The 24,323-nt window shown below is 48.3% G+C and overlaps 2 protein-coding genes across 5 annotated transcripts; one reads left to right on the top strand and one right to left on the bottom strand.

Annotated features, from left to right (window-relative positions):
• The first annotated feature begins 200 nt into the window (after positions 1-200).
• LOC120688484 lies at positions 201-3,739 on the top strand. Of its 3 annotated transcripts, none has more exons than XM_039970826.1 (3): positions 201-1,691; positions 2,417-2,750; positions 2,848-3,331. In XM_039970826.1, the coding sequence occupies exons 1-3, from the start codon at positions 644-646 to the stop codon at positions 2,903-2,905; spliced, it is 1,440 nt and encodes a 479-aa protein (XP_039826760.1). In that variant the 5' UTR covers positions 201-643; the 3' UTR covers positions 2,906-3,331. The 3 variants fall into 3 exon arrangements, with proteins under 3 accessions (XP_039826760.1, XP_039826771.1, XP_039826764.1); XM_039970837.1 differs by lacking the exon at positions 2,848-3,331 and adding an exon at positions 3,356-3,739 and having other exon boundaries at positions 342-1,691; XM_039970830.1 differs by lacking the exon at positions 2,848-3,331 and adding an exon at positions 3,353-3,739 and having other exon boundaries at positions 644-1,691.
• Positions 3,740-5,073: 1,334 nt separating this feature from the next.
• LOC120688456 (protein CHROMATIN REMODELING 4-like) lies at positions 5,074-23,918 on the bottom strand. Of its 2 annotated transcripts, none has more exons than XM_039970792.1 (11): positions 23,542-23,918; positions 22,095-22,340; positions 21,085-21,186; positions 20,307-20,990; positions 13,603-13,653; positions 10,792-13,437; positions 10,181-10,335; positions 9,413-9,527; positions 8,581-8,648; positions 7,855-8,461; positions 5,074-7,545 (listed from the first exon to the last, which is right to left on the bottom strand). In XM_039970792.1, exons 2-11 carry the CDS (start codon positions 22,311-22,313, stop codon positions 5,479-5,481), a joined length of 6,714 nt encoding a protein of 2,237 aa, XP_039826726.1. In that variant the 5' UTR covers positions 22,314-22,340; positions 23,542-23,918; the 3' UTR covers positions 5,074-5,478. The 2 variants fall into 2 exon arrangements, with proteins under 2 accessions (XP_039826726.1, XP_039826732.1); XM_039970798.1 differs by having other exon boundaries at positions 13,603-13,647.
• Between the last annotated feature and the right edge of the window lie 405 nt (positions 23,919-24,323).

Raw genomic sequence — 24,323 nt, 5'->3', positions numbered from 1 at the left:
CGCTGCCGTGCGTAGGGGTGGTAAAGGGCCCAACATTTTGAACTAGAAAATCTAAGGATCGGGCCCTAAAAGGACCGGGCTCTAAACATATGTATTTTTGAACTAAAAAATTTAAGGGCTTTATTGGGCTGTAAAGAGGCCACTAGGGCCATGGGCCATTACCACCCCTAGCCGTGCGTTCACCTCACCCCTCTTCTTCTTTTTCCCCCTTCGCCCCGTCCAGGCGGTCCAGCTAATCAGCTCCCCCTCTCCTCTCTCTCTCTCTCTCTCTCTCTCTCTCTCTCTCTCTCCTGGCGGCGACGACGGGGCGAGCGGGCACGGCCTTCGAGGTTCGACACGTCTTCGCCGGCGAGCACCCACCAGGTACGCCTGCCCGCTCTCTCCCCTTCCTGCTCTGCGAAACGGAGAGCCGCAAACCCTAAAGTAAGCTATCTGTATTCGGATCTGACCCCCCAATTACAGGTATTTATTATGCATTGATTATACCTACTAACTTCGATTTTCCTGTTTGCAAAAAAAATTATCCGGTTACATTTGGACACCCATTTCCTATACCGGGTCCGCCGCTGGGTTCGATTGAACCCACCATGGCTCACGCCCCTGCTCTGTATTGAGCTCGCCCATTCAAGAGTCACCGGCTCCTATGGAGGACGCGGCGGGAAGCATTCTTGCGTCCCTCGGCCGCGTGCGCCTCGTTGACCTTACGGCCTGCGAGGGTCTCCCTACGGACAACTATAAGATATGTGTGTCGACCCTGATGCAGTCCTTGGCTCAGTATTCAGCAGCCATCATTCAGCTGCCTCCTGCTGAGGGTGCCTTGTTGAGGTCCGGCTTGGACTCTGCTGGCCTCTTCTTCCATCAGCGAGGGTACAATTCCGGCGAGGCTGTCCACTTGGATGATGCCCGCGAGTGGTGCAAGACCTCTGGTTACTATGTTGATCATCAGATGTGGCTGGAAACGTATGATTACAGGCCTGGTGTTACTGCAACAGAGCCCAATGGTGCCATGGAATTGCCTCCATCGGGCCTACCTGACATATTTGCAGTGCTGGGGAAAGTTTCAAGAGATATTTTGGATGCAATCAGTTTCTCATTGAATTTAAGGAGCTGTGCATTTACTGACATACTCGACAACATACCCTTGAGAAGCCAGGAGGTGTCATCTTCTGTTCTTTCAGCATGTTGCCATTCAAGGCCATCATTTGTAGGAGCACGGCAGCATAGCATTGCTTCTCAAGATGATGGCCAGTTGCTCATATTTTCTGACCAGGATCAACAGATGGATAAGACTTTCCTTACCCTAGTCAGGTCAGATAGATCAGGTCTATATATCAAAGACATGCATGGACACTGGATTCTTGTTGATGGGGATCTTGGTCCAAATGATGTTGTTGTTTATCCTGGCCTTGCGCTTTATCAGGAAACTGCTGGCTATGTGAATCCAGCTGTATGCAAGACAGAGGTTGGAAACTTGCAGGGATGTATGTTTGGGCGATGTTCTTTGGTGTTCAAGCTCATGCCTAAATCAGTTGCAAGGCTGAGTGGCTCAGAGATGACAGCTGCTGGCCACGGTGTTGATGCTCAGTTTCAGGTCCCCATACCAGTTAATGATTTCATGCAGACAGGTCATTATGTTGATCAACTTTTTCCCAAGGATACTGAACCATCATCACATGCAGAACAGGATTCAGGTAACTTAGTGCCTCTACATGAAGCTCCTGATGTGCCTCATGTCAGGATGCTCTCTCCTCCAAGCCATTCACATTATATTAGAGTGAATGATAATATGAGTTTACCATCTGTTGGTTACATGGCTCAGAAGAAAAAAAAAGCTACTTACTGTCACAAACTACTCCTGCCTTATGTGGAACAACTTGTATAGCCAACACCTTTTGTATTTAGGTGCGCTTTTGTGTGAATATGTTCTAAATACACTAGGTCTAGTCGTTTAGACCATGACTAGGTTTAGAGTGATCTAGTTTATGTCAAGTTTCTTTGCATAGTGATATAGTGCAACATCTCACTAATATATATTGGTAAATGAACACGTCATCCCCCCCCCCCAAAAAATAATAAACAAAAAAACAAAAACAAACAAATATTGCCCCTCATAAATATCACAAAATTTGGAACTGAGCGAACTCTATGTATTATTAGCCTAATCATCGTGTATTACTAGATATGGTTTCTGCTATTCTATCTTCACTGCTACCTATTCATGCTAGAGGACTTGAATCCAAGGGCATGTCAACTGTGTAAAATTTTTTTGGGAGGACATCTTGATAATACTATCGGACCATACTGGTTGATTCAATTTTCATTGTTTATGTATATGAATCTTGGGGTCTGGACCTCATGAAACTTTCTTTTTACTGGAGTGTTATATATTTATAGCTTATTGAATTGTTTGATTCAGCATCATTTAACTCTCTGATGAAGAAAAAGAATGGAAGTATAAGAACAAAGCCACTCCCTCCTTCTAAAAGACTTCGCCTAGAGGCGCAGAGGGTGCTCAAGGAGCGTGTTCAGGACATTGCAGACAAGAAAGGCATCAAACTGAGATTTTGCAATATCAAAGAATGTGAAAGCCACATCCGGTCATTGGATAGTCCCTGTGAGAATATCAGAACTGAAATTGGGTGGCCACAAGGGGTTCCTTTTGTCCATCCACACGATCTCCCAAACAAGGCAAAGCTTGGGTTTCTAGAAGCTTATGAACCTGGATGGACTGCCTCCCAGCAAGAAATAGAGTTAAGTTTTACTGACCATAATAAGTGCATTCTCGTCAACTTTTGTCATGGTATTGGTAGTATTGGCGAAGTTACTGTAATTCTTGTTATGTTTCAGAGTCGTTTTCATTTTGGAGGTACAGCATACAAGCAGGTCTGCTTGGTTTGGTTTATAGGGAAATATATATTTTGCATATATGCATATGAGGGAAATATTTTGCAGCACAACATGGGGTTGTGAGCCTCTGAATTTGCCACGTTTCCAAGCTATCCAATTAGGTGCATACGTCTTGCAGAAGCAACCTGAGACCAGGTTTTTCTTTGTTTTGTCAGCCCCTTGCATTGTGATGCACATTCTGTAAAGTGTAAACTCCTTGTAGTTTCTGATTCCCACCGTTCTGCTGTTTACATTTCACCCCAGTCAAGTCAATAGCTTTGACCCATCTATCGTCAGCCATGGCCCCTGCACTTAAAGTTTGACACAATCTCTCGAGCTACAAAGCTATCAAGATGTCCGGTCGCACTGTTGTGCACTGTTGTCATGCATTTTAACAATTTTGCATTTTCCGGTGCTTTTTTACATGTTCCGCTGTACTAACATAGCTTAAATGAACTCCCTTCAGCAGGAGCCAGCCTCAGTAAATTTTGATGTATTACCAACCTTGGACATGTTTTAAATTGCCAAGGCTGGTCGGCAATTTCCTTCCCTTTCATGTTGAGGAAGCAGCATTGTACACACAGTCACACCTATTACTGTAGCAATGGAGATGCAACCATCTACTTTGTAGATTGTTAATTGTGGTTACCAGTTACCATGTTTCAAGTTGTAATAACTTATTCTTTACTGTTTAATGGATTTTCCTGGATGAAAACATCGGGAAAAAATGAAAATAGTTCATGAGTTATCTACAATGCGGAGTTACTCAAAGATGTAAATTGCTTTGTAACCCACCTTTAGTTTGTGTCATTCGGCTTGAAAATATAGGCCTGCTAGATAAACTTTTTTCCCCATGCCCCATTTGCTTTGGTGAGTGACTTTATTTCACCAAGTAAATCAGTAAATGCCCCCATTCGCGGAAGCATGTTGAAGCATCCCCTGTTTTTCTCTAGGCCTGAGATAAGAGCAGCACCAGGCGATGAGGTGAACCATGAAAGCATCAGATCTCGAATGCAGTCTCAGAGTAACTGCCGAGGAACGCGAGTCCCATTGCGAATCAGTTATCCTGTACCGCAAATATGAATAATATTGAGTATTGTGCAAAATTATTCTCATGAAGATTTAAGGGTAAGCAACGAGATTGGACAATGAAAAGAGATGGGCAGAGGATGAACAAAAGAAACAAAGATTAGTTTGTTTCAGAAGAGAAAAACAAGATCAATTGCCATCGCGTCTGCTCAACACCACAGCTTGGTAGATACAAAAGTTTCAATTGATACGTGAAGGGTTTCTTGGGTTGAAGCAGAAGTTGAGGTGGTGGGCAAGCTTGTTTTCAGAAACGCCACGGTCTCTCGGCCTCGGCGGACATGCTTCCGTCGCCAAAGCCGAGGGCTCCGGTTGCCATGGACCATGGCAGGTGTCCATCCAGACTCCGGATCGGACGCCAGGTCGCCACCGTCGCCGGCGCAGCTCGTGGCCTCGTGGGAGTGGATGCTGACGCGGTGCACCGCGCACACGGTCAGGAGGAACAGAACCACCTGCCTGCTTCTCGCGAGAGAATCAGGCAAAACGAGATGATCGGCCGCCTCATCGTGCGGCTCCACCTCCACGATGAGTCCCTGAATAACTGGAGATGATCTGGCGAACGTATTAGCTCATCAGGTCTTGCGCTGCATGCAGCCACCGGGGTCACCGGACCCGGATGAAATTTACCAAAATCAATTTAAAAATCACTGTTTGGCACTGTTCATTCATGTGGCTGATCCCAGCGTATTTCGGTGCTTCTTGTCTAGCTTCACCCCTTGCTACATATGCCCTTGCTAACGGCTTTCTCGTCTAGCTTCGCCCCTTGCTGCATATGCCGGTGCTTCAAAGTTCATTGGGGTGCGCCACGCCGACACAAGCTCCGCGAGGTGCAGGGTGAGATCGCCTTCTACCTCCAGCTACGGTGAATGAAGCTCGTGCAGTGAAGAGCGTGAAGGCTGAACACTGAAGTGAAACTGCGGAACTGGAGTCCAATTTTGAATGTGTCAAAGCTTGGAATTTCTGCAACTAATCAAGAACAGACGCTCTGTGCATGTTGTGTCGTGAGAGAAGCAAAAAACAAGATGTTAACGAAAGAAGTTGCATTGTGAGTTGTGACCACTTTTACTGGCACCGACGCACCAGGCGAACTATGAAAGCATCTGATCTCGAATGCAGTTTCAGAGTAACTGCCGAGGAACATGAGCCCCATTTTTAAGGCCGCTCTCAGGCAAGGCAATAACATCGCGTTTTACAGCCACTGCGCTCGACAGACAACCTACTTTACTAAGCCATATACGCATAAATAAATGAATAGCGGTCTACAGTCTACACACCCAACACCAAGTTAGCAAAAATATACATTTCTTGTATACAGGTTTCCGAGAGTTGCTCCAGCCGGACCAGCGCCCAACTACTACTGCTAACGACTAGGCGTTGGATTTTTGCTCTATCTGCCCTACAGCATTACACAACACGAGATCATCCACACAGGAAACATTGGGAGAGGGAAAATCCCAGCGTTCTGTTGAACGTAAGAGAAACGAATATCGTGCTAATAGCACGAGCCTAATGCTCATCTGAGGTGATTTCCTCCACTCTGTCTTCATCGACTGTTTGAGCCGAAGCAGGATGTGATGCATTCGAGTCCCTGGTCTCCTCAAGAGGAGCCGGTTTCTCCATTGGCTCCTCTAGGCTCATGTTGCTCCCAGCATTGCCAAGTGGATTGTTCTGTTTCAAATCATTGTTATCAGATGGTACGGACAAGTCAGCTGCTCTGCTGCTGCTCGTACCAGGAGTGTCACCCACAACTTGCATTTCAGATGCCAGTGGAGCTGAATTATCTGATTCAGGCATTCTGGCTGCAGTGTCACTAATATCTTTTATTGGTGATCCATGAGATTGGCTAACCTTGTCATCTACCAGAGAGAATCCAGTTGTCTGACAACTAATTTCAGGAACCTCTGACTTCGATGTACAGGTGGCCTCAATGGCATCTGAACTTTCCACGTTTGGGTGTGATTCTTCAAATGTGGGAGGCGCCTCATCTTTACCCTGACTGCTAGCGGAAGATGATGACAAAGACTTCAAGAGTGATGGGGCACCATCATTGCAATCAACAGTAGGAGGGGCAGGCGAAGCTTCAATGGATGGGGGTGTGGGAATTGCATCAAGATCACCTTGGCCAGATTCAGTTTTGCAATGCTCTACATTGGAGGATGATTGCTGAAGCTTGCGTAGTTTCCTCTTCTTTGAATTAATCCTTGGGTCCTTTGGGCGAGAAAGAGGGGTTCCCGGTATCAGGAATGGAGGTATTGTCGGTTCTTGTTCTCCAAGAAGAAGGCAAGCAGATTGAGCAATTGCTGAAACAGATGCAGGTAGCTCACGTTCATGTGGCTTAGATGAAGGAGCACGTACAGCATCCTGAAGCCAATGAGGTAACTTGTTTGATTTCAAACCTCCGAGGTCGCTAGTATTATCAAACTGGGGATTTGAGTGGTCTGTGCGGTTGAGATTCATCTCCATGGGCTGTTTGCCTAACCTCGCACGACGCTGCATCTCATGAAGTAAGTTGATCTGCCCATCTGAAACACCATGAAGGGGAATGCTCTCATGAGAACTTGGTCCAATTTCGTTTGGCAGAATGGTACTATTGTTTTTTCTGTTTATGGGCAGCGAACCAATGCTATCATTCATAAAAGGATTTGGCATAAATGGTGGGATCAACCCAATATCAGGCTTCTCCAACTTGTCAAATGCACTGCCAGGAAAATCCCCACCATAACCTGATCTATGCTTGAAATCCTGCCATGGTATCGGACCTGGGCCACCCTCACCTGAGTTCATGTAATTAGCAGCTTCAACATGAGGAAGTCTGGACAGGATATCACTGGACCCTAGTTGAATATCAGTTAAGTGGGACTGTAACTTAGGTTGCTCCATCCTCAGTTTTGAGAAATTACTTTCATTCATTGCCCGGGACATCATTGCATCCGATATTCCAGGAAATGGTGTAGAGCTGGGACGTCTAGTTGCTGTAGACATTGGTTCCTCTAAAAGTTTCTGCTCCTCCAAAATCCATCTTGAGGTCAGTTCTCCACTAGTTCTGTTGTTCAGAAACTTTAGCTTTGGATCTCTAAGCATGGCATCCCAATTACCCCTTCCATGCCTACGGACTCCTATCCACAGAGCGTCAAGTTCATCTTCTGACCAATAATCTAGTTTTGATCTCTTCTTCAAGAATTTGTTTGAGGCATATTGAGCACGCATCATTATATTGTCCAATACCTTCTTGTGATTATCAGGCATGACTGAATGGATTGGTTGCGTTCCGCTTAGACCCAGCCCTGGAAGCAAGCCAGACATAAATGACTTTTGCTTCAAAGTACCAGCAATATCTGCCATGAAGTTCGGTAACAATGAACTGTCTGGTAACTCAGGGACAGAATTATGAATATAATCCTTCTGAGCACCTAGTGACAGGTTGGGAAGCATATCAGGTATAGACTTCATATGCTTAAGTGGAATGTTGTCATCCAGACCAAAGTTCGGAAGACCCAGCTTCCCTTGAAATGAAGCAACAGAAGGTCCAGAATTTTCAACAGGATCAACCCCCTTCCCTGACATAGGAGGAATCTGCACATGAGAACAAATGTTATTTTTCATGCTCCTTAATGCTGCTCTTAACTAAAAAAATGGTACACTCCTCTCGAGAATGATTTCTTCACACTGTTAACACTATATCTATAAAATCAAATATCAAAACCAGAGCTATGTTGTATATATGAAAGTGAGGAACTAATTTTAAACTTTTGGCATGTAAAAATATGAAGTGAGGAACTAATCAAATGTGAGGAATGATAAAGCAAGAACTGATTAATTGAATAATTCAGTAGACTAAGTTCCAAAACAATTGACAATGCCAAAACAGATAAGAGGACATACACGAGTGAAGGGAAAATAACTATCTGGAATGATGTTATTTAGCCTTCTCAAAGCCTCCTCAGATGCACCAGGAAAGATGGCCTTATCAGAAACTGATTGAGCTTCATTTCTATGCTCACTAGAATGGTCAGCAGCAGTTGACAGTGGTTTGTTGGCTACGTCGCCACTAGGCTTTTTATGCTCTTTTATGCTCGCCCCACTAATTGAGTTTTTGTTTGAGATCACCTGATCAGCATTTAAAGCACAAAGACCAAGTACAGGCAGCAAGTGATTTGGGGCCCCTGGGTTGAAGACATCTGCGCCCTTTGAGTGGTGTTTTGATGAAGCAGCATTACCAGGAATTCTGGCATAAAGATCTTGAGGGACTTCAGCATATCTCTTTGATTTCTTTGAGGATTGCCTCATTTCTGCAGTTGATTCAATGAAACGTTTAGCCCCAGATAGCTGTGAAGAATTTGGGTCTTCTACTATTATCAAAGGATTTTCGGCATGTTCATTAGCAATGGAGTCATATGGCGTCATAAACTCTTCAAGTTTATCATCAGCATAGTTCTTGATTATGTGCCGCTGAGCAATCCTTTCCTTTTGTCTAGCTCGGAGCCTTCCACTGTAAAAAGCATAGGTAGATCAGTGCCTGAAGATTAAAATTGCACCTGTGCAAGGTAGCATATGACCAACCCTGCAGTGTGACAGAAAGCAAGGGAAAGAGTGGGGAGGAGGGCATACTATTTTTCCTTTAACGCCAGTCCAGCTGCAGTATATTCTCTCTTTGGTTCCTCTCCCTCATCAGAGTCCTGCATACCAATATCAGCAAATTGTTGCATAATAACATAAACAGTGGGAAGATAAGCATGAAAGGGCAGCAGCAAAAGAAAAGTGATAATGCAGACAAACATCTATGCAATGTGCAAAATACTCAGGACACAACTCAAGTATATGTAGCCATATGAGATATTGAGGAAAGCATAAACATTCAAGTAATTAGATTACTCTTTCTCTAAATTCATTCCTAGAGCAGCATTTATATGGAAGCCTACTAACTAGTAAGCTCCACATGGTCGCCCGGATAACATTCTACACCAGCCCAAGGCACCAATACACACAGAAATCAAGTTTGGCGACATGTTTGAGTTAAAAACTTACAAGATCGCTGACTTATTTGCACCTACACATTCCCATTCACCATAAATATATCAGTCACAGCATTGATGAAGAATGGAGTGAAATGAACATGGACATTGTATGACAACACATTTACAGACAAGATCTTGTGGCTTAAATGGCTTTATTTGCAACCAGAGGGAGTGATTGTGCGCATTTATAGTATTATGGTGAGGGCATTTTTTTCAATTCATAGCCCAAATACGAAATGTCCCTGGTCAAAGTGCAATCTATTTGAAAACAGAGGGAGTATTCACTAGCTAGGACCGATCTATATGATTTTTACTAGTCATATATTTTTCATATAGTTAATAGCGAAGTGGTAAATGAAGCATCTTTGCTCCCTGATGAGAACTGAATAAATACGCACAAAAAGGTCAGTGTAACACAAATGTACCTCACTTAAAGCTTCATTAGGAAGTGCTGCAAACGTTTCCCTGTAAGAAACAGCCTTCCTTAAACGTTTGCCTCGACCAAGAGATGCCTCCTCCTCAATTTGATATTGCTCCCATCTGAAATAATATTATTTTAGTATCTATAATCAATCAGACAATCACCACGGTCAAAATGCGAGCAATAGAAAGAGAGCACTAAGCAAGCACACCAATCATTGGAGTAACTAGACTACCTAGGCCTTTCCTTGACTCAACCAATTATATATAAGCAGATAGATTCTCACTGCAAAAGGCTTCCTAGGATTGAATGAGCTCATACGGGCACCAAAATCCAGTTCACTCAGTACAACTACAAAATTTGAGGTGCAATTTCCACCCTAAATAAGGAATGGCGCATGTATGAGCATTTGTTTCCCCTAATAAGCAATGACACAAAGTTTGGCTCCACTGTGATGGCATAAAGCATAAAAGTTGATAAGCTGCAACATTGAATTTTCTATTGTGCGTGCATGCCAGCATTGGAGTATGCGTTCTTGCAATTTTATTGTCCTTTCTGGCTATTTCTAAGTAATTTTTTATTGCTCACTTGATAGATTATAAACTATAAACTAAATACGGAGAGCAAGGAGAATCAAGTGAAGGTATGCTTTTAAAAATGAGGTAAAAGTTTTCAGTACATCGATAAGATCATCACCTGACACCTACTTAACCCTCTGAATTATGGACTCTTCAAAACAAGAAATACAAGTTTGTACATTACTGCAGAGTACCTGACACGTAAAAGTTTGTCCCATTCGTTTTCTTCTGCACGAGAAGCAGCACCTTGCTTTGATTCAGATGCCTGCTCGCACCCGTCATTATCGATATTTGGAATATCCTCATTGGTTCCAGGGTCATCATTCAGCTCATCATTCCAATCTATTGACTGCTTAACAGAGGCAAGTAAAGAGAAAAGTATTAGGAACATCTCCAGAAACATGCTATCAATAGCTCAAAGTAAAATCTACATCACCCTAAAAAAGGGATAATGGAAGTGCTCCCCTAGGCACTCTTCAGGTAGCAGCCTAGCATCTAATCAGCAACCAGGTGGACCTAGGTGGATGTCTGGGCAGGATAAACTGGTGTGGCAGAATGCATCTCTTAGCACACAGGCAGCAACTGGGAGACCAGGAAATGTAAATATGTGCTAGTTACGGTGCCAAGAACTAAAGATCCAAACTTTTGTGGAGAGACTTTGCAACAGAATACCGACAACAGAATCTATAATTTCAACAATAATTTTGACACACAGAGACGTACATATTCTTATACCATAATTTACGAAATGCAATTGCATACATAATCGCCATTTTTATAGGAGAAAGCACACAGATCAAATTACCTTCACAGTACCAAGCATATCACTGTCCAAGTCCCCATCAGTACTTTCAGCAACTGTTGACGGAAGGTTTGATCTATCAAGCAGCTTCATGATAGCATTTTCATCCCAAACAAGCTTGGCAGAGCCATCAATACATTTGTCCTCATAAACGTCGCCTAGGCCACCGGTTCTTCTTCTATGCTTAAATTCAACATCAGCTACAGCACCCGAAGCTTCACTGTTATCTTTACCATCTGCATTGTCACTAGTTCTGAAGAGTTCCTCTGTTCCCCAGCGAATGATATCTTCCACTTCTTTCTGTGATTCTGATTTGTTGACAAAAAGTTGATCAAGCATCAATTTCTTCTTGGCAAGTTGCAAGATACGCTCTTCAACACTAGCACGTACTACAAGCCTGTAAACCAGAAGTCTGTTCGATTGTCCAATCCTGTGCGCCCTATTCATTGCCTGTATATCAGCATGTGGATTGAAATCTGAATCATATATGATAACTGTATCTGCAGTGGCCAAATTAATGCCAAGTCCACAAGACCGTGTAGAAAGCAAGAAGACAAAACGTGTCTTATCCTGATTAAAACGAACAATCGCTGCCTGGCGCTCTGCCACAGACACCGAACCATCAACTCTTTCGAATGTTTTAGGACCGAACTCTAAAGTTAGGTAATCTTCAAGGATGTCAAGAAGTTTTGTCATCTGAGAAAAAATAAGGACACGATGACCATCCTTGTGTAATATTTTAAGCATAGAGTGCAATAAGGTTAGCTTTGCTGAGGCCTTTATGCGCATTTCATGCAGAAACTCTGGTGTACCAGATTCCGGTTCAGTTCCAGGAATAAGATATGGATGGTTGCAGACTTTCCTAAGCTGCATTACTATGTTCAGCAAAGACTGATGAGCACCGCCTTTCCCAATGTTGCGCAATACTTGATAGTTCTTTGTAAGCATAGCACGGTAGTATTCAGCCTGGATTGATGTCAATTCAACAGGCACCATTCGCTCCGTCTTTGGAGGGATATTTTGCATTGCATCTTTTTTCAACCTCCGAAGCATATGAGGAGCTACGAGTTTCTTCAGCTCCTCTACTTTTTCTGCTGTTGTAAGGTCATTAAACTTCTCCTCAAATGATGAAAGAGAAGGAAAAGAAGTAGGTTGTAAGAAGTTCAATAGGTTATACATTTCACCAATGTTGTTCTGTAAGGGAGTTCCGGTCAACAAAACCCTGTGCTGAAATGAAAATGAATTGAGTAAACTAAAGAGTTTGCTGCTAGAATTCTTCAGACGATGTCCCTCATCAACAATAAGAACTTCCCATGAGACAGATCGCAGATATGCAGCGTCAACAAGCACCATTTCGTAAGTGGTGAGCAAAACATTGAACTTGTACGGCCTCTTGGATTTACCTATCTGACTTGCATCACCCGCATGCCACTCATATTGGCGAATGATGGATCTTGACCGTGCAGAACCATGATACTCCACAACATTCAAATGAGGAGCCCAAGATGCAAATTCAGCCATCCAATTGGGCATTGTAGAAAGAGGAACCAAGACAAGACATGGCAAATTAACCTTAAATTCACAGCACAGGGATGATAGAAAAGCACAAGCTGACACTGTCTTTCCAAGACCCATCTCATCAGCAAGAATAACATTTTTTGACTTGTACCAGCATTTTCGTAGCCAGTTCAATGCTTCCAGTTGATGAGGGAAGAGCATGCCTCCTTGAAGTTCTTTTGGCTGATCAACCAACACATTGAGATCCAGTCGGTTCCTTGCATTTGCATTATTATCTGCCACATCTTTATCCAAAGCCTGGCACTCAAAATTTTTGAACTGGGTGACCAAATGGCTATATTTCATCACGGTAGGTTCATCTAATCTTTCCCAAGTGCAATCATCATAAGGAAGACCACACCATTTGATTAAAGCTTCTTCTACATCATCTAAGGAAGTACGAAGAGCAATAACTCGTTGTGGCTGGCACCACTGTTCCTTACAAATGTTTATCAGACTCGTTCCATACTTTGCTTTGTAATTTTCTAGTTTCCTTTTTGCTAATACTTTTACCTCAGATTCAGAAACCCAGCTGTTGTGGATATTTGATTTTCCAACCCATTTGATCAAGAACTCATATCCAACACCACTGTAGCCCCTTCCAGATATTTCTTCTATTTTTCCATGCAACTTACTTTCAGCTGTATGCTCTTTCTTGGTCTGGACCATTGTATCAGCTCCCGAAACTGGAAGTTTGGTATCATCCTTTTCTTCTGGTAAATCAGATGTTGTCTCATCTTCACCATTTATTGAAGCTGAAACATCTTCTCTGACCACTTGGTCATCTCTTATTATATTGGTTTGATCAGCTGAACGTCCTGATCCTGTCTTCGTGACTTGTTCTTGCTTTAGTGGCTCCTTATTTTCACAGGATTTACTGTTTCTTTCCTTTTGCTTTTCTAAATTGTGCGGATGATCTTCATCATCATGATTTGCCGATTCATCAGCACATACATCCTCCGCTGTACCATTGCTAGAAGACCGGGTTCCATCATGAGATATATTAGAAATGTCATGGCTACTTTCTGGTCCACCGAAAGCACAAGGAACCATATCATCCATTTGAAGCCGGCAGCCCAGGATGCGATCAACCTAAGTAAAGGGTAACGTATTACGATATTCAGATTACATGACACAAATAATAGGACAAAACAAAGGAAAACTAAAACTGATTGTATGAAGTTGTAATGTTGAGCATATAGATAATGTGCAGATAGCACAACTGATATCTGCAAGTAGAGAACTGTCATAACCAACCTGCTGATCCTCCTGAGGAGTTGTTATTTTGCCTTCTACCACGCCCTGCTCCTGCACAATGTTTACAAGTATAAATCATCCTATGATATATTTGTGTTACAAAAATATTATGCTAAGCTAAAAGAAGGGCTATAACTGAACCAAAAAAAAAAGGACTCAAGTCACCAAAACAGGAAAGATGTTAACTTTAACAGAAGAAAAAAAATTATATAGAGAGAAGAAAAACATAGCATATACAGTACATTTTGGCAGAGAAATGTCAAATGTGAACTTATAACATACTAATGTGTCTACCAAAGCAGAAACGAAGTTACTTAGGAACATTTTGTGAGAAAATGACATAGAGTTTATTTGAAGGGAATAAGTCTTGTACTCTTGGTCTTTGTGGGGCTGCAGCATCTCCTTTTTGCTGCAGCATGCAGTGGGTTTGTACTGCCCTTAGAGGACAGCATCTTGGACTGTTTTTTAGTTTGCTAGGACAGCTGCAGTTAGTAGGACAACAGCAGTTAGCATCTACTTTTCTAGGACAGCAGGAGCATCTTAGACTAGGCAGTTAGCAGCTCCTTGGCTGGCTGTATATATGTGTGGCCACCCCTCCCGTTGGAAGGCATGGCATTGTGAGTGTGAATGAAGAAAAACCCAGAAAACTTCCCCAACTTGAGTGTCATCCTCTCAGCTCAATGAGAGTGAAAATTGAGCTGCTAACATCTGGTATCCGAGCCGTACTTTCCTGTAGGTTAGACATTTCCTGCACTTCTCCCTCCCAAGCAGCAGCTAGCACAGCAGCAGCTAGAGCAGCAGCAGCGGCTAGCGCAGCAGCACCTGCTGCACCCTCTACTCCACCTTCCTCACCCGAGCAGACGAGCGGCAGCTCGTCTGAGGCTGCGTCTTCTCCACGCAGCAGCCCCCTGGAGGCGCGCCATGTCAGACGCACCGTCTCAGCGCTCGGTCGCCTCGAGCGCACGGCGTCAGCGAGATGCCGAGCTCGCCGCGGCAGAGGAGCGCAGGCGAGCGACGGCACAAGCCGCTGCAGCAGCGGCGAGGGCGGCCAGGCTGGCTGCAGCGGAGCTGGCGGCGGCCAGGGCGGAGGTGGAAGCAGAGGCGGCGGAGGATGCAGCGCGTGCGGCGGAGGTCGAGGTTGAGACCTTGCGCGGCAGCCTCAGCGGCTCCATCGCCGGCGACGCCACCGCCGACGAGGACCTTGAGGAGTTGGAGAGGGAGAGAGCGCGGGAGCGGACCGCGCGGTGGGCAGCAGTCCACCCCGGCGGCGGCGGCCTGGACGGCGGCGCGCCCGGCGGCGGTCCAGGGGCCCGCGCGCCCGGCGGCGCGCCCGGCGACGGCCCAGGGGGCCGCGCGCCCGGCAGCGGCCCAGGGGGCCGCGCGCCCGGCGGCGGAGGCGGCGCCCCTGGCGGTGGCGCGCAGGGCGGTGGCGGAGCTCCTGGCTGGGGTGCGCGCGGTGGCGCCCCCGGCTACCACGGCCTCCAGGCGGTGGTCAGGGACGTCGGTCCCGGTGGTGGGTGGCCCACCCTCACCAAGACCAACTACGTTGAGTGGGCCGCAATCATGGAGGTGAAGCTCCAAGTGCGGCATATGTGGGAGGCAGTCCGGTACGGCGATGTCCACTACGATGAGGATCGACGGGCGCTGGATGCTCTCATCGCAGCAGCCCCGCCCGAGATGCAGTTCACGCTTTCCAAGAAGCGAACTGCCAAGGAGGCCTGGGACTCCATCGCTGCGGCACGTATCGGCAGCGACCGCGCCCGCAAGACCACTCTCCAGGCACTTCGCAAGGAGTGGGAGAACCTGGCCTTCAAGCCAGGTGAGGATGTTGATGACTTCGCCCTCCATCTCAACACTCTACTGCAGAAGGTGGTGCAGTTCGGCGACGACACCTACGACGAGGAGAGAGCCGTCGAGAAGCTCTTCCGCTGCGTCCCCGAGAGGTACAGGCAGACCGCTCGCTCGATCGAGTCTCTGCTAGACCTCTCCACCATGACGATCGAGGAGGCGATAGGTCGCCTCAAGGTCGTCGACAGCGACGAGCCACAGCCTCCCTCGGGAGGCATCTCCATCGGTGGGAAGCTCCACCTCACTCAGGAGCAGTGGGAGGCTCGGCGCGGTGACAGGAGGAGGGGGGAGCCCTCTTCCTCGACTGGTGGCCGCGAAAGGGGCGCGGAGGTGCCCAAGCCGGGGCACGAGGGCGCGCCGAGGGTGGCGCCCGCGGAGATGCTCAGGGCGGCGCCGCTGACAGGCCCAAGGCGGCACGAGACGACGCCTGCCACAACTGTGGCAGGCCCGGCCACTGGGCCAGGGACTGCCCGCAGCGGAGGCGTGGGGGCCAAGCCCACGTCGCGGAGGCCCAGCCGGATGACGAGCCGGCTCTGTTCCTACTCCACGGGGACATGGAGCCGCAGCCGGCGGCACCGCCTGTCACCGCTCTACTCCACCTCGACGAGCCGCGTGCCCGAGTTCTCCTCGGCAACGGCTCCGACGACGACAGGGTCGATGGCTGGTACCTCGACTCCGGCGCCACGCACCACATGACCGGGCGGCGGGAGTTCTTCTCCGACCTGGACGCCGACGTAGGTGGCTCCGTCAGGTTCGGGGACTCCTCCGCCGTTGAGATCAAGGGCGTGGGCTCCGTGATCTTCACCGCCAAGTCCGGAGAGCACCGGATGCTCACCGGAGTCTACTACATCCCGGCGCTGCGGAACTCCATCATCAGCCTTGGGCAGCTCGATGAGAGCGGCTCCCGCGTGGTGATCGACAGCGGGGTCCTCCGCATCTGGGACCACCGTCGCCAGCTTCTCGCCAGGGTGGTTCGAGGGAAGAACCGCCTCTACATCCTCCATGTCGGGGTGGCCCAGCCTCTTTGTCTTGCAGCTCGCAGGCACGACGAGGCATGGCAGTGGCACGAGCGCTTTGGGCACCTCCACTTTGAGGCCCTGAAGCGGCTCGGCGCCAAGGAGATGGTGCGAGGCCTCCCGTGCCTCGACCACGTGGAGCAGCTCTGCGACGTCTGCGTGCTGACGAAGCAGAGGCGGCACTCCTTCCCCCAGCAGGCGAGCTTCCGAGCCAAGGAGCGGCTCGAGCTCGTACATGGGGACTTGTGTGGCCCGGTGACACCGGTCACACCAGGAGGACGGCGCTACTTCCTGCTGCTCGTCGACGACCTCTCCCGCTTCATGTGGGTGATGATCCTCGGCAGCAAGGGAGAGGCTGCGGACGCCATCAGGCGTGCTCAGGCTGCTGCGGAGGCGGAGAGCGGCCGCAAGTTGCACGTGCTGCGCACCGACAACGGCGGCGAGTTCACGGCGGCCGAGTTCACGGCGTACTGCGCGGATGAGGGCATCCAGCGCCACTACTCCGCGCCGTACAGCCCGCAGCAGATCGGCGTCGTCGAGCGGCGCAACCAGACGGTTGTGGGGATGGCCCGGGCCCTCCTCAAGCAGAGGGGGATGCCGACTGTCTTCTGGGGAGAGGCGGTGGTGACACCCGTCTACATCCTCAACCGCTCGCCCACCAAGGCACTCGACGGCATGACGTCGTATAAGGCTTGGCATGGGCGCAAGCCGGCGGTCTCCCACCTGCGAGTCTTCGGCTGCCTCGCGTTCGCCAAGGAGCTTGGCCACATCGGCAAACTCGGCGACAGGAGCACTCCGGGAGTGTTCATCGGCTACGCGGCGGGTTCGAAGGCCTACCGCATTCTCGACCCGGAGACACAGCGTGTGCGCACAGCGCGCGACGTTGTGTTCTACGAAGGGCGAGGATGGGCGTGGGACAAGGCGGTGGACGACGGCTCGGCTCCGACGTACGACGACTTCACCGTCGAGTACGTCCACTTCGAGGGAGCTGGGGGAGTAGGCAGCTCTTCTTCGCTGAGCGTGCCTACCCCGGTCCCCGAGCCTCCACCGACTCCGGCGCCCGCCACACCGGCGGCACCACGCCCTTCAGCTACGACTCCGACTGCGCCGAGTTCCTCAGCTGTACCACCACAGCCGGCGACGCCGCGCACTCCAGCACCGACAGCCACTCCTCCGGGCACGCCTACTCCAGCACCTGCTCACAGCCCGGTGGAGTTCGCTACTCCGCTCTCTCACGACGAGGAGCGCATCGACGCGTACCACGACGGTGAGCCGCTGCGGTACCGTACGATGGAGGACCTTCTCGGCGATCAGCCGGTGCCGGGATTGGTGCCTCACGACCTGGAGGCGCAGTTGCACCTCGCGTGCGACGACGGCGAGCCTCGGTCTTTTGCAGAGGCCGAGGGACACGCAGCATGGCGTGCCGCGATGCAGTCGGAGATGGACGCGGTTGAGAAGAACCGCACTTGGGAGCTTGCTGATCTCCCTCGCGGTCACCGCGCGATCACCCTTAAGTGGGTGTTCAAGCTGAAGAGGGATGAGGCCGGCACCGTCGTCAAGCACAAGGCTCGCCTAGTGGCACGAGGTTTCGTGCAGCAGGAGGGAGTCGACTTCGACGATGCCTTCGCTCCCGTGGCACGGATGGAGTCCGTGCGACTCCTCCTTGCGCTAGCTGCCCAGGAGGGCTGGCGTGTCCATCACATGGACGTTAAGTCGGCGTTTCTCAACGGCGACTTGAAGGAGGAGGTCTACGTGCACCAGCCGCCGGGGTTTGCGATCCCCGGCAAGGAGGGTAAGGTGCTACGTCTGCGCAAGGCCCTCTATGGCTTGCGGCAGGCCCCGAGGGCGTGGAACGCCAAGCTGGACTCCACGCTCAAGGGGATGGGCTTCGAGCAAAGCCCGCACGAGGCGGCCATCTACCGGCGGGGCAAAGGAGGCAATGCCCTGCTGGTGGGTGTCTACATCGACGACTTGGTGATCACCGGCACCAAGGATGCGGAGGTGGCGGTGTTCAAGGAGGAGATGAAGGCCACCTTCCAGATGAGCGACTTGGGGTCTCTCTCCTTCTACCTGGGGATCGAGGTGCACCAGGACGACTCCGGGATCACACTCCGACAGACCGCCTACGCCAAGCGCGTCGTCGAGCTCGCTGGGCTCACCGACTGCAACCCAGCCCTCACTCCGATGGAGGAGAGGCTGAAGCTGAGCCGTGACAGCACGGCGGAGGAGGTGGACGCTACTCAGTACCGGCGTCTTGTGGGGAGCCTCCACTACCTCGCCCACACACGGCCGGACTTGGCGTTCTCCGTCGGCTACGTCAGTCGGTTCATGCAGCGACCGACGACGGAGCACCAGCAGGCCGTGAAGAGGATCATCCGCTATGTTGCGGGGACTCTCGACCACGGTCTCCACTACCCGAGGTGCCCTGGGGCGGCACACTTCTTCGGGTACAGCGACAGCGACCACGCCGGCGACATCGACACCAGCAAGAGTACGAGCGGGATCCTCTTCTTCCTCGGCGAGTGCCTCATTAGCTGGCAGTCGGTCAAGCAACAGGTGGTGGCCTTGTCCAGCTGCGAGGCCGAGTACATAGCGGCCTCCACCGCGTCGACTCAGGCGCTCTGGCTCGCTCGACTGCTTAGTGATCTACTCGGCAGAGACACTGGAGCAGTGGAGCTCAAGGTGGACAGCAAGTCCGCTCTGGCCTTGGCGAAGAACCCCGTTTTCCACGAACGGAGCAAGCACATCCGGGTGAGGTATCACTTCATCCGAGGCTGCTTGGAGGAAGGGAGCATCAAGGCGAGCTACATCAACACCAAGGATCAGCTTGCGGATCTGCTCACCAAGCCCCTTGGGAGGATCAAGTTCCTTGAGCTTTGCTCCAGGACCGGGATAGTCCAACTTTCCCACAAGACGACGCACAAGGCTTAGGGGGAGAATGAAGGGAATAAATCTTGTACTCTTGGTCTTTGTGGGGCTGCAGCATCTCCTTTTTGCTGCAGCATGCAGTGGGTTTGTGCTGCCCCTAGAGGACAGCATCTTGGACTGTTTTTTACTCCCTCCATTCAGTTTTGATAGATATATTTCCATATGACACAATGACCAAGGGCACCACAAGTGTGCTTATCAATCTAATAAATGCCACAGACTTTTTTGTTGGTCATCCAATGTTTTAACTAGGAACTCCTTGTAACTAGTGCTATTTATTGCCAATACCCATGCTAATAGTAAATATAGCTATCATTTTTGAACATTTAAGTTTTTGAAATATAGCTATCAAAAGTGAATAGAGGGAGTAGTTTGCTAGGACAGCTGCAGTTAGTAGGACAGCAGCAGTTAGCATCTACTTTTCTAGGACAGCAGGAGCATCTTAGACTAGGCAGTTAGCAGCTCCTTGGCTGGCTGTATATATGTGTGGCCACCCCTCCCGTTGGAAGGCATGGCATTGTGAGTGTGAATGAAGAAAAACCCAGAAAACTTCCCCAACTTGAGTGTCATCCTCTCAGCTCAATGAGAGTGAAAATTGAGCTGCTAACAGTGTTACAAAAATATTATGCTAAGCTAAAAGAAGGGCTATAACTGAACCAAAAAAAAAAGGACTCAAGTCACCAAAACAGGAAAGATGTTAACTTTAACAGAAGAAAAAAAATTATATAGAGAGAAGAAAAACATAGCATATACAGTACATTTTGGCAGAGAAATGTTAAATGTGAACTTATAACATACTAATGTGTCTACCAAAGCAGAAACGAAGTTACTTAGGAACATTTTGTGAGAAAATGACATAGAGTTTATTTACTTGCAGAATATTAGGACATAACAAGGTGTATGCTTCAGTACCTCAGGATGCTTTTTATCAACAAATTTCACTTTCTTTTTCCCTTTCTTGGTACTAGATGAAGATGTCTTTCCATCTGAGGGTTTTCTTTTTTGTGGCGATTCACTGTTATCAAGAGATGTCGATGGTTCTGTCGAGGAAACGCTGTCATCATCATCAGATGTTGAATATTTAAGCTTTTTTGTACCGGATCTTTTACCATCTCTCTGGCTATTTTGCCTCCTGCTTTTAGATTTATTTGGAGATGAGTCTGTACGTGGTGGATGTTTCTTCAGTTTCAAAACACTTCCATGTTTCACAATTTTCTCTTCTGAAGGTTCTCCAACAAATTCTGACTTTGAGGGTTTAACATTCTCTGATAATTCCTTGGTTGAGCGCTTCTTCAAATGTAATATCAGTGTCTTCTTTTTCTCACCTTCGTTCTTCTTTACACTAGGGTCACCCCCCTTCAATGTGCCACCAGATGACAGTTTTCCTTGTTCATTTGATCCAATTTTGTCTTGTGTGGAGCTACGGGTCTTAAAAGAGACTTTTGTGTGGGAAGGTGGACTATCTGATGTCGTGCTTGTGAGCGTCCTTGTAGTTCTTTCATGTTTAGAAGTGTCAGCTTCTGCATTACCTAACAGCTTCAAGCTACCTTTTTTTGGACGGCATCTTGGACATTGCCACTTCCCAGGGGGTGGACGCTAGATTGGGGATGGAAAAATGTAAGAGATTAAAGTATTCTCATTATAATTAAAATGTACAACTTTCAAATCAAACAACAGAGTCAATACAAACCTTAAGAGGAGGATTGAGGCATTCCAAGTGGTAAACACGCGGACAGCTATCACAACAGAGCAGATTCCCACCAAGATCACATACTACACACTCATAGAAATACTGAAGAACAAAAGTAATGTGTATAAGCAAACTTGAAAAACACAACTGAGTTCAGATACAAAGCAGTTCGTAAACAGGAAGTGTATAAATCTCAAAGTTAAAAAAATAATTCGTGCTGAAAACTGGAGGAAGACAGAATTGCTCAGCCATTATTCCTAACCATTTGTCCAGTTGGAGTTACTAAGGATTTCCCGAGGCCGTGTATAATTTACCAAGATATGTCATTTCAATATACTTGCAGGCCAGGCATGCACCTTGAAAAAAATAGCATCATGGGAGCTCAGGCATATCGAGCTAGTAAGAACAAGTATGACAGGCAATAGGTGTTAGAGAGTTCGCATGTTAACAAAGGGAACATATTAGGTGCAAACCAACCCCTTCGCGCAAACCGTGCAAACTTCAATCTGGGCCACCAGATCAACATCCAAGGGGATGAGCAGGGGAAGTGAGAAGGGGGATTTGCAAAAGTGTGATTAGAGGAGGGCAGTTAATTGTAAAATTATCCAATCCCCCCATGCCCCTTGGATGTTGATCCGGTGGCCCAGATTGAAGTTTGCACGGTTTGCACGAAGGGGTTGGTTTGCACCTGATATGTTCTCAAAACATGTAGGCTCCTATTTCACTCGGCTTGCTTACTTGTATGAAAAGGTGTCCTAAATACCTGAACCATGGTCCAGGGGGTTTCACCAGAACTGTACTACGTCTGCTTCATGAAGCATATCTTTTCTATAATGGCTACATTATTAAATCATTGTTTAAGCCTTCCACTCGTACTTACATGGTAGCACAGCACGAAAAAGTAGTAAAATATTAATGTCAAATAATATCCTACTACAAAGATCAAACAATATCTGCATGAAAGACTAAAGGTAAACTAGAAATGAACAGGTAGTGAGCGAGAAATTCACCCCATCATTCCCTCTTATCTTCTTGGCAGATGGAGAAATGTTAGGGTCATGTTTCAGCTTCTTTTTGGTGGAACCATAGCCCCTTGGAGAGTCTGATGTTGGTGAGGTAGCCTCATTTTCGTTAGATGGAGTAACTGTTAGCTTGCTTCTTTTCCTTTTGTATTTCAAACCCCAGTTTCCATCTGCTGCGCTATCACATAAAGAGCTCCTCTCCTTCATCTTCAGCGCACTTGTATCAGAGGCATACTGCAATCAGAAAGAGGAGCAATGCATTTTTTTTCATTAGTAGCCGAACTCAAATGAGACCACCCATAATAAATGAGCTAACCATTGTACATTGTAATCTAATACATGTGCCGTCACAGTACCCGCACCAAATCTCACGTGAGGTCAAGCATAGCTTAAACAAGTATTCAAGTATAAGAATATTATGGGCTGATGCACTAGAACAACCGATAAAAAGACTCTACTAAGGTATTGTATGATGTTCTCATGTCAAAATGAAGCATTCATGAAGTCAAAAGTTCAAAGTAACTAACTTCCATAGTGGTATGTGATCTCAAAACACACAAAAAGTCACATATTGCAACACAATATTCCTTGCACTTGGGATTTTGGTTCCGCTGAATTCACATTTCTCTTTGGACTGTATTGTTGTGGAGCAGCAAATGCAAAATTAAAAAAAAAATCACAGAGTAGCATTAAATGAGCAAAGCAAACCAATCTCATAGAAAAAAATGTGTAAAAGCTAAAAGACAAACAAGGTTAGCCAGAACTTGCTGGTTGTTGCATGTAAATTTATTAGCATGACACTGTTACTGTGATTGGAACTTTACATATGAAGACAGAACACAATAAACAGCCAAAACCCATAAAGATCAGATAAACCCTTCCTTCCTAATCATTTTACACTACTAGCCAGCATCAATCATCTGCATGATACACTACTTAACTGATGCTACAAATTTTTCCATGTTTTGTTGCTTTAGACTGACATGATAAAGCTGTTATAACCATTATCTAACACACCACAACTAGCACTAGAGGCCAATCACCAAAACAAGCATCTACTTTCAGTCCAGACACCCCATGCTTCACCTCGTGCACTGAATCTCCCTAATTTTGGCGTCCACTGCATTTAGACCCTAGCACAGAAAACAAACTAACCAAAGAACTAGCTCTCTCCACATAGAGAGACAACTAGGCCAACTCCCAACCGGACAGCGCAAGCCGAAGCATCAGAGCTCGCAAAAAGCACTAGCTCGCCGCCGGTAACTAACTCGACAGCCTCATACAGTACATCCGCCGCACACGCCCAAATCCGAATCTCCGCCCTAACCCCCGAACTCCATCCGCCGGCAAACCATTTCGCAACAAAATTCCATACAGAACCCCCATAAACCCGCCCAAAAACCGCGCCGAATCGCGCGGCAGAGATCCGCCTCACCTCCCCGCGCCGACGAATCGAAGCCGGACCAACGGACGCCGCGGCGGATCGCGCGCCGGCACCACCTCCGGAGGCCGCAGGGCGGCGGCGAGGCCTTCGATGCGGCGGCGGCGGCGCTGGGGCGAATAGGGAGGGGGCGGCGGCGCTAGGTCAGGGAGGCGGGCGAGGAGGCAAATGGGGAACGGGGGCAGGAGAGCGGCGCGGCTATCGAGGGGCAGGGGCACCCATCGCATCGGGGGTTGTGGAGGGGGCGCGTGACGAGGGGCGAGCGCTGAGGGCAGCAGGCAGGCGGGCACAGGCAGGCAAGGCAGAGCGCTTCACGCGTCGCTTTCGGCTGCCCACCCCCGGGGACGGTGGGTGACAGGCGGGGCCCCCGGGAGGCAGGGGGACACGTGGGGGAGGGTGCGCACCGCGCGCGGGTGGGGGCGCCGCGCTCCCGCCGCGGTGGCGTGGAGACGGGAGACGGCGAGGGGGGCGGAGGTGGAGTGGCCGCGCGCGGCCCGCCGCTCCAGGCGCGGCCGCGGGCGGGGGAGGCGGGGGATTGCTGGGCGGAGCGGGTGGATCATTTGCGAGGGAAGCTCGCGATTTCTTCCGGGGTTTTATAGGTTTGCAAGACCGTTTGAGCTTGGCAAAAAGAAGATGACTCCTTCGGCTCCGTAGGTGCGGCTTTATTACTTTTTGTTTTGTTTCATTCTCCTCTTCTAGAATCTCTTGCCTTTTAGCGTGTTTTTTTTATAATTGTATAATAATATCAGCAATGATAATAGAGACAAGGAATTATT

The sequence above is a fragment of the Panicum virgatum genome, chromosome 2K, assembly GCF_016808335.1.
Source record: "Panicum virgatum strain AP13 chromosome 2K, P.virgatum_v5, whole genome shotgun sequence".
In the NCBI taxonomy this organism is placed as follows: Eukaryota; Viridiplantae; Streptophyta; class Magnoliopsida; order Poales; family Poaceae; genus Panicum; species Panicum virgatum.
This window is presented reverse-complemented; position numbering and strand designations above follow the sequence as displayed.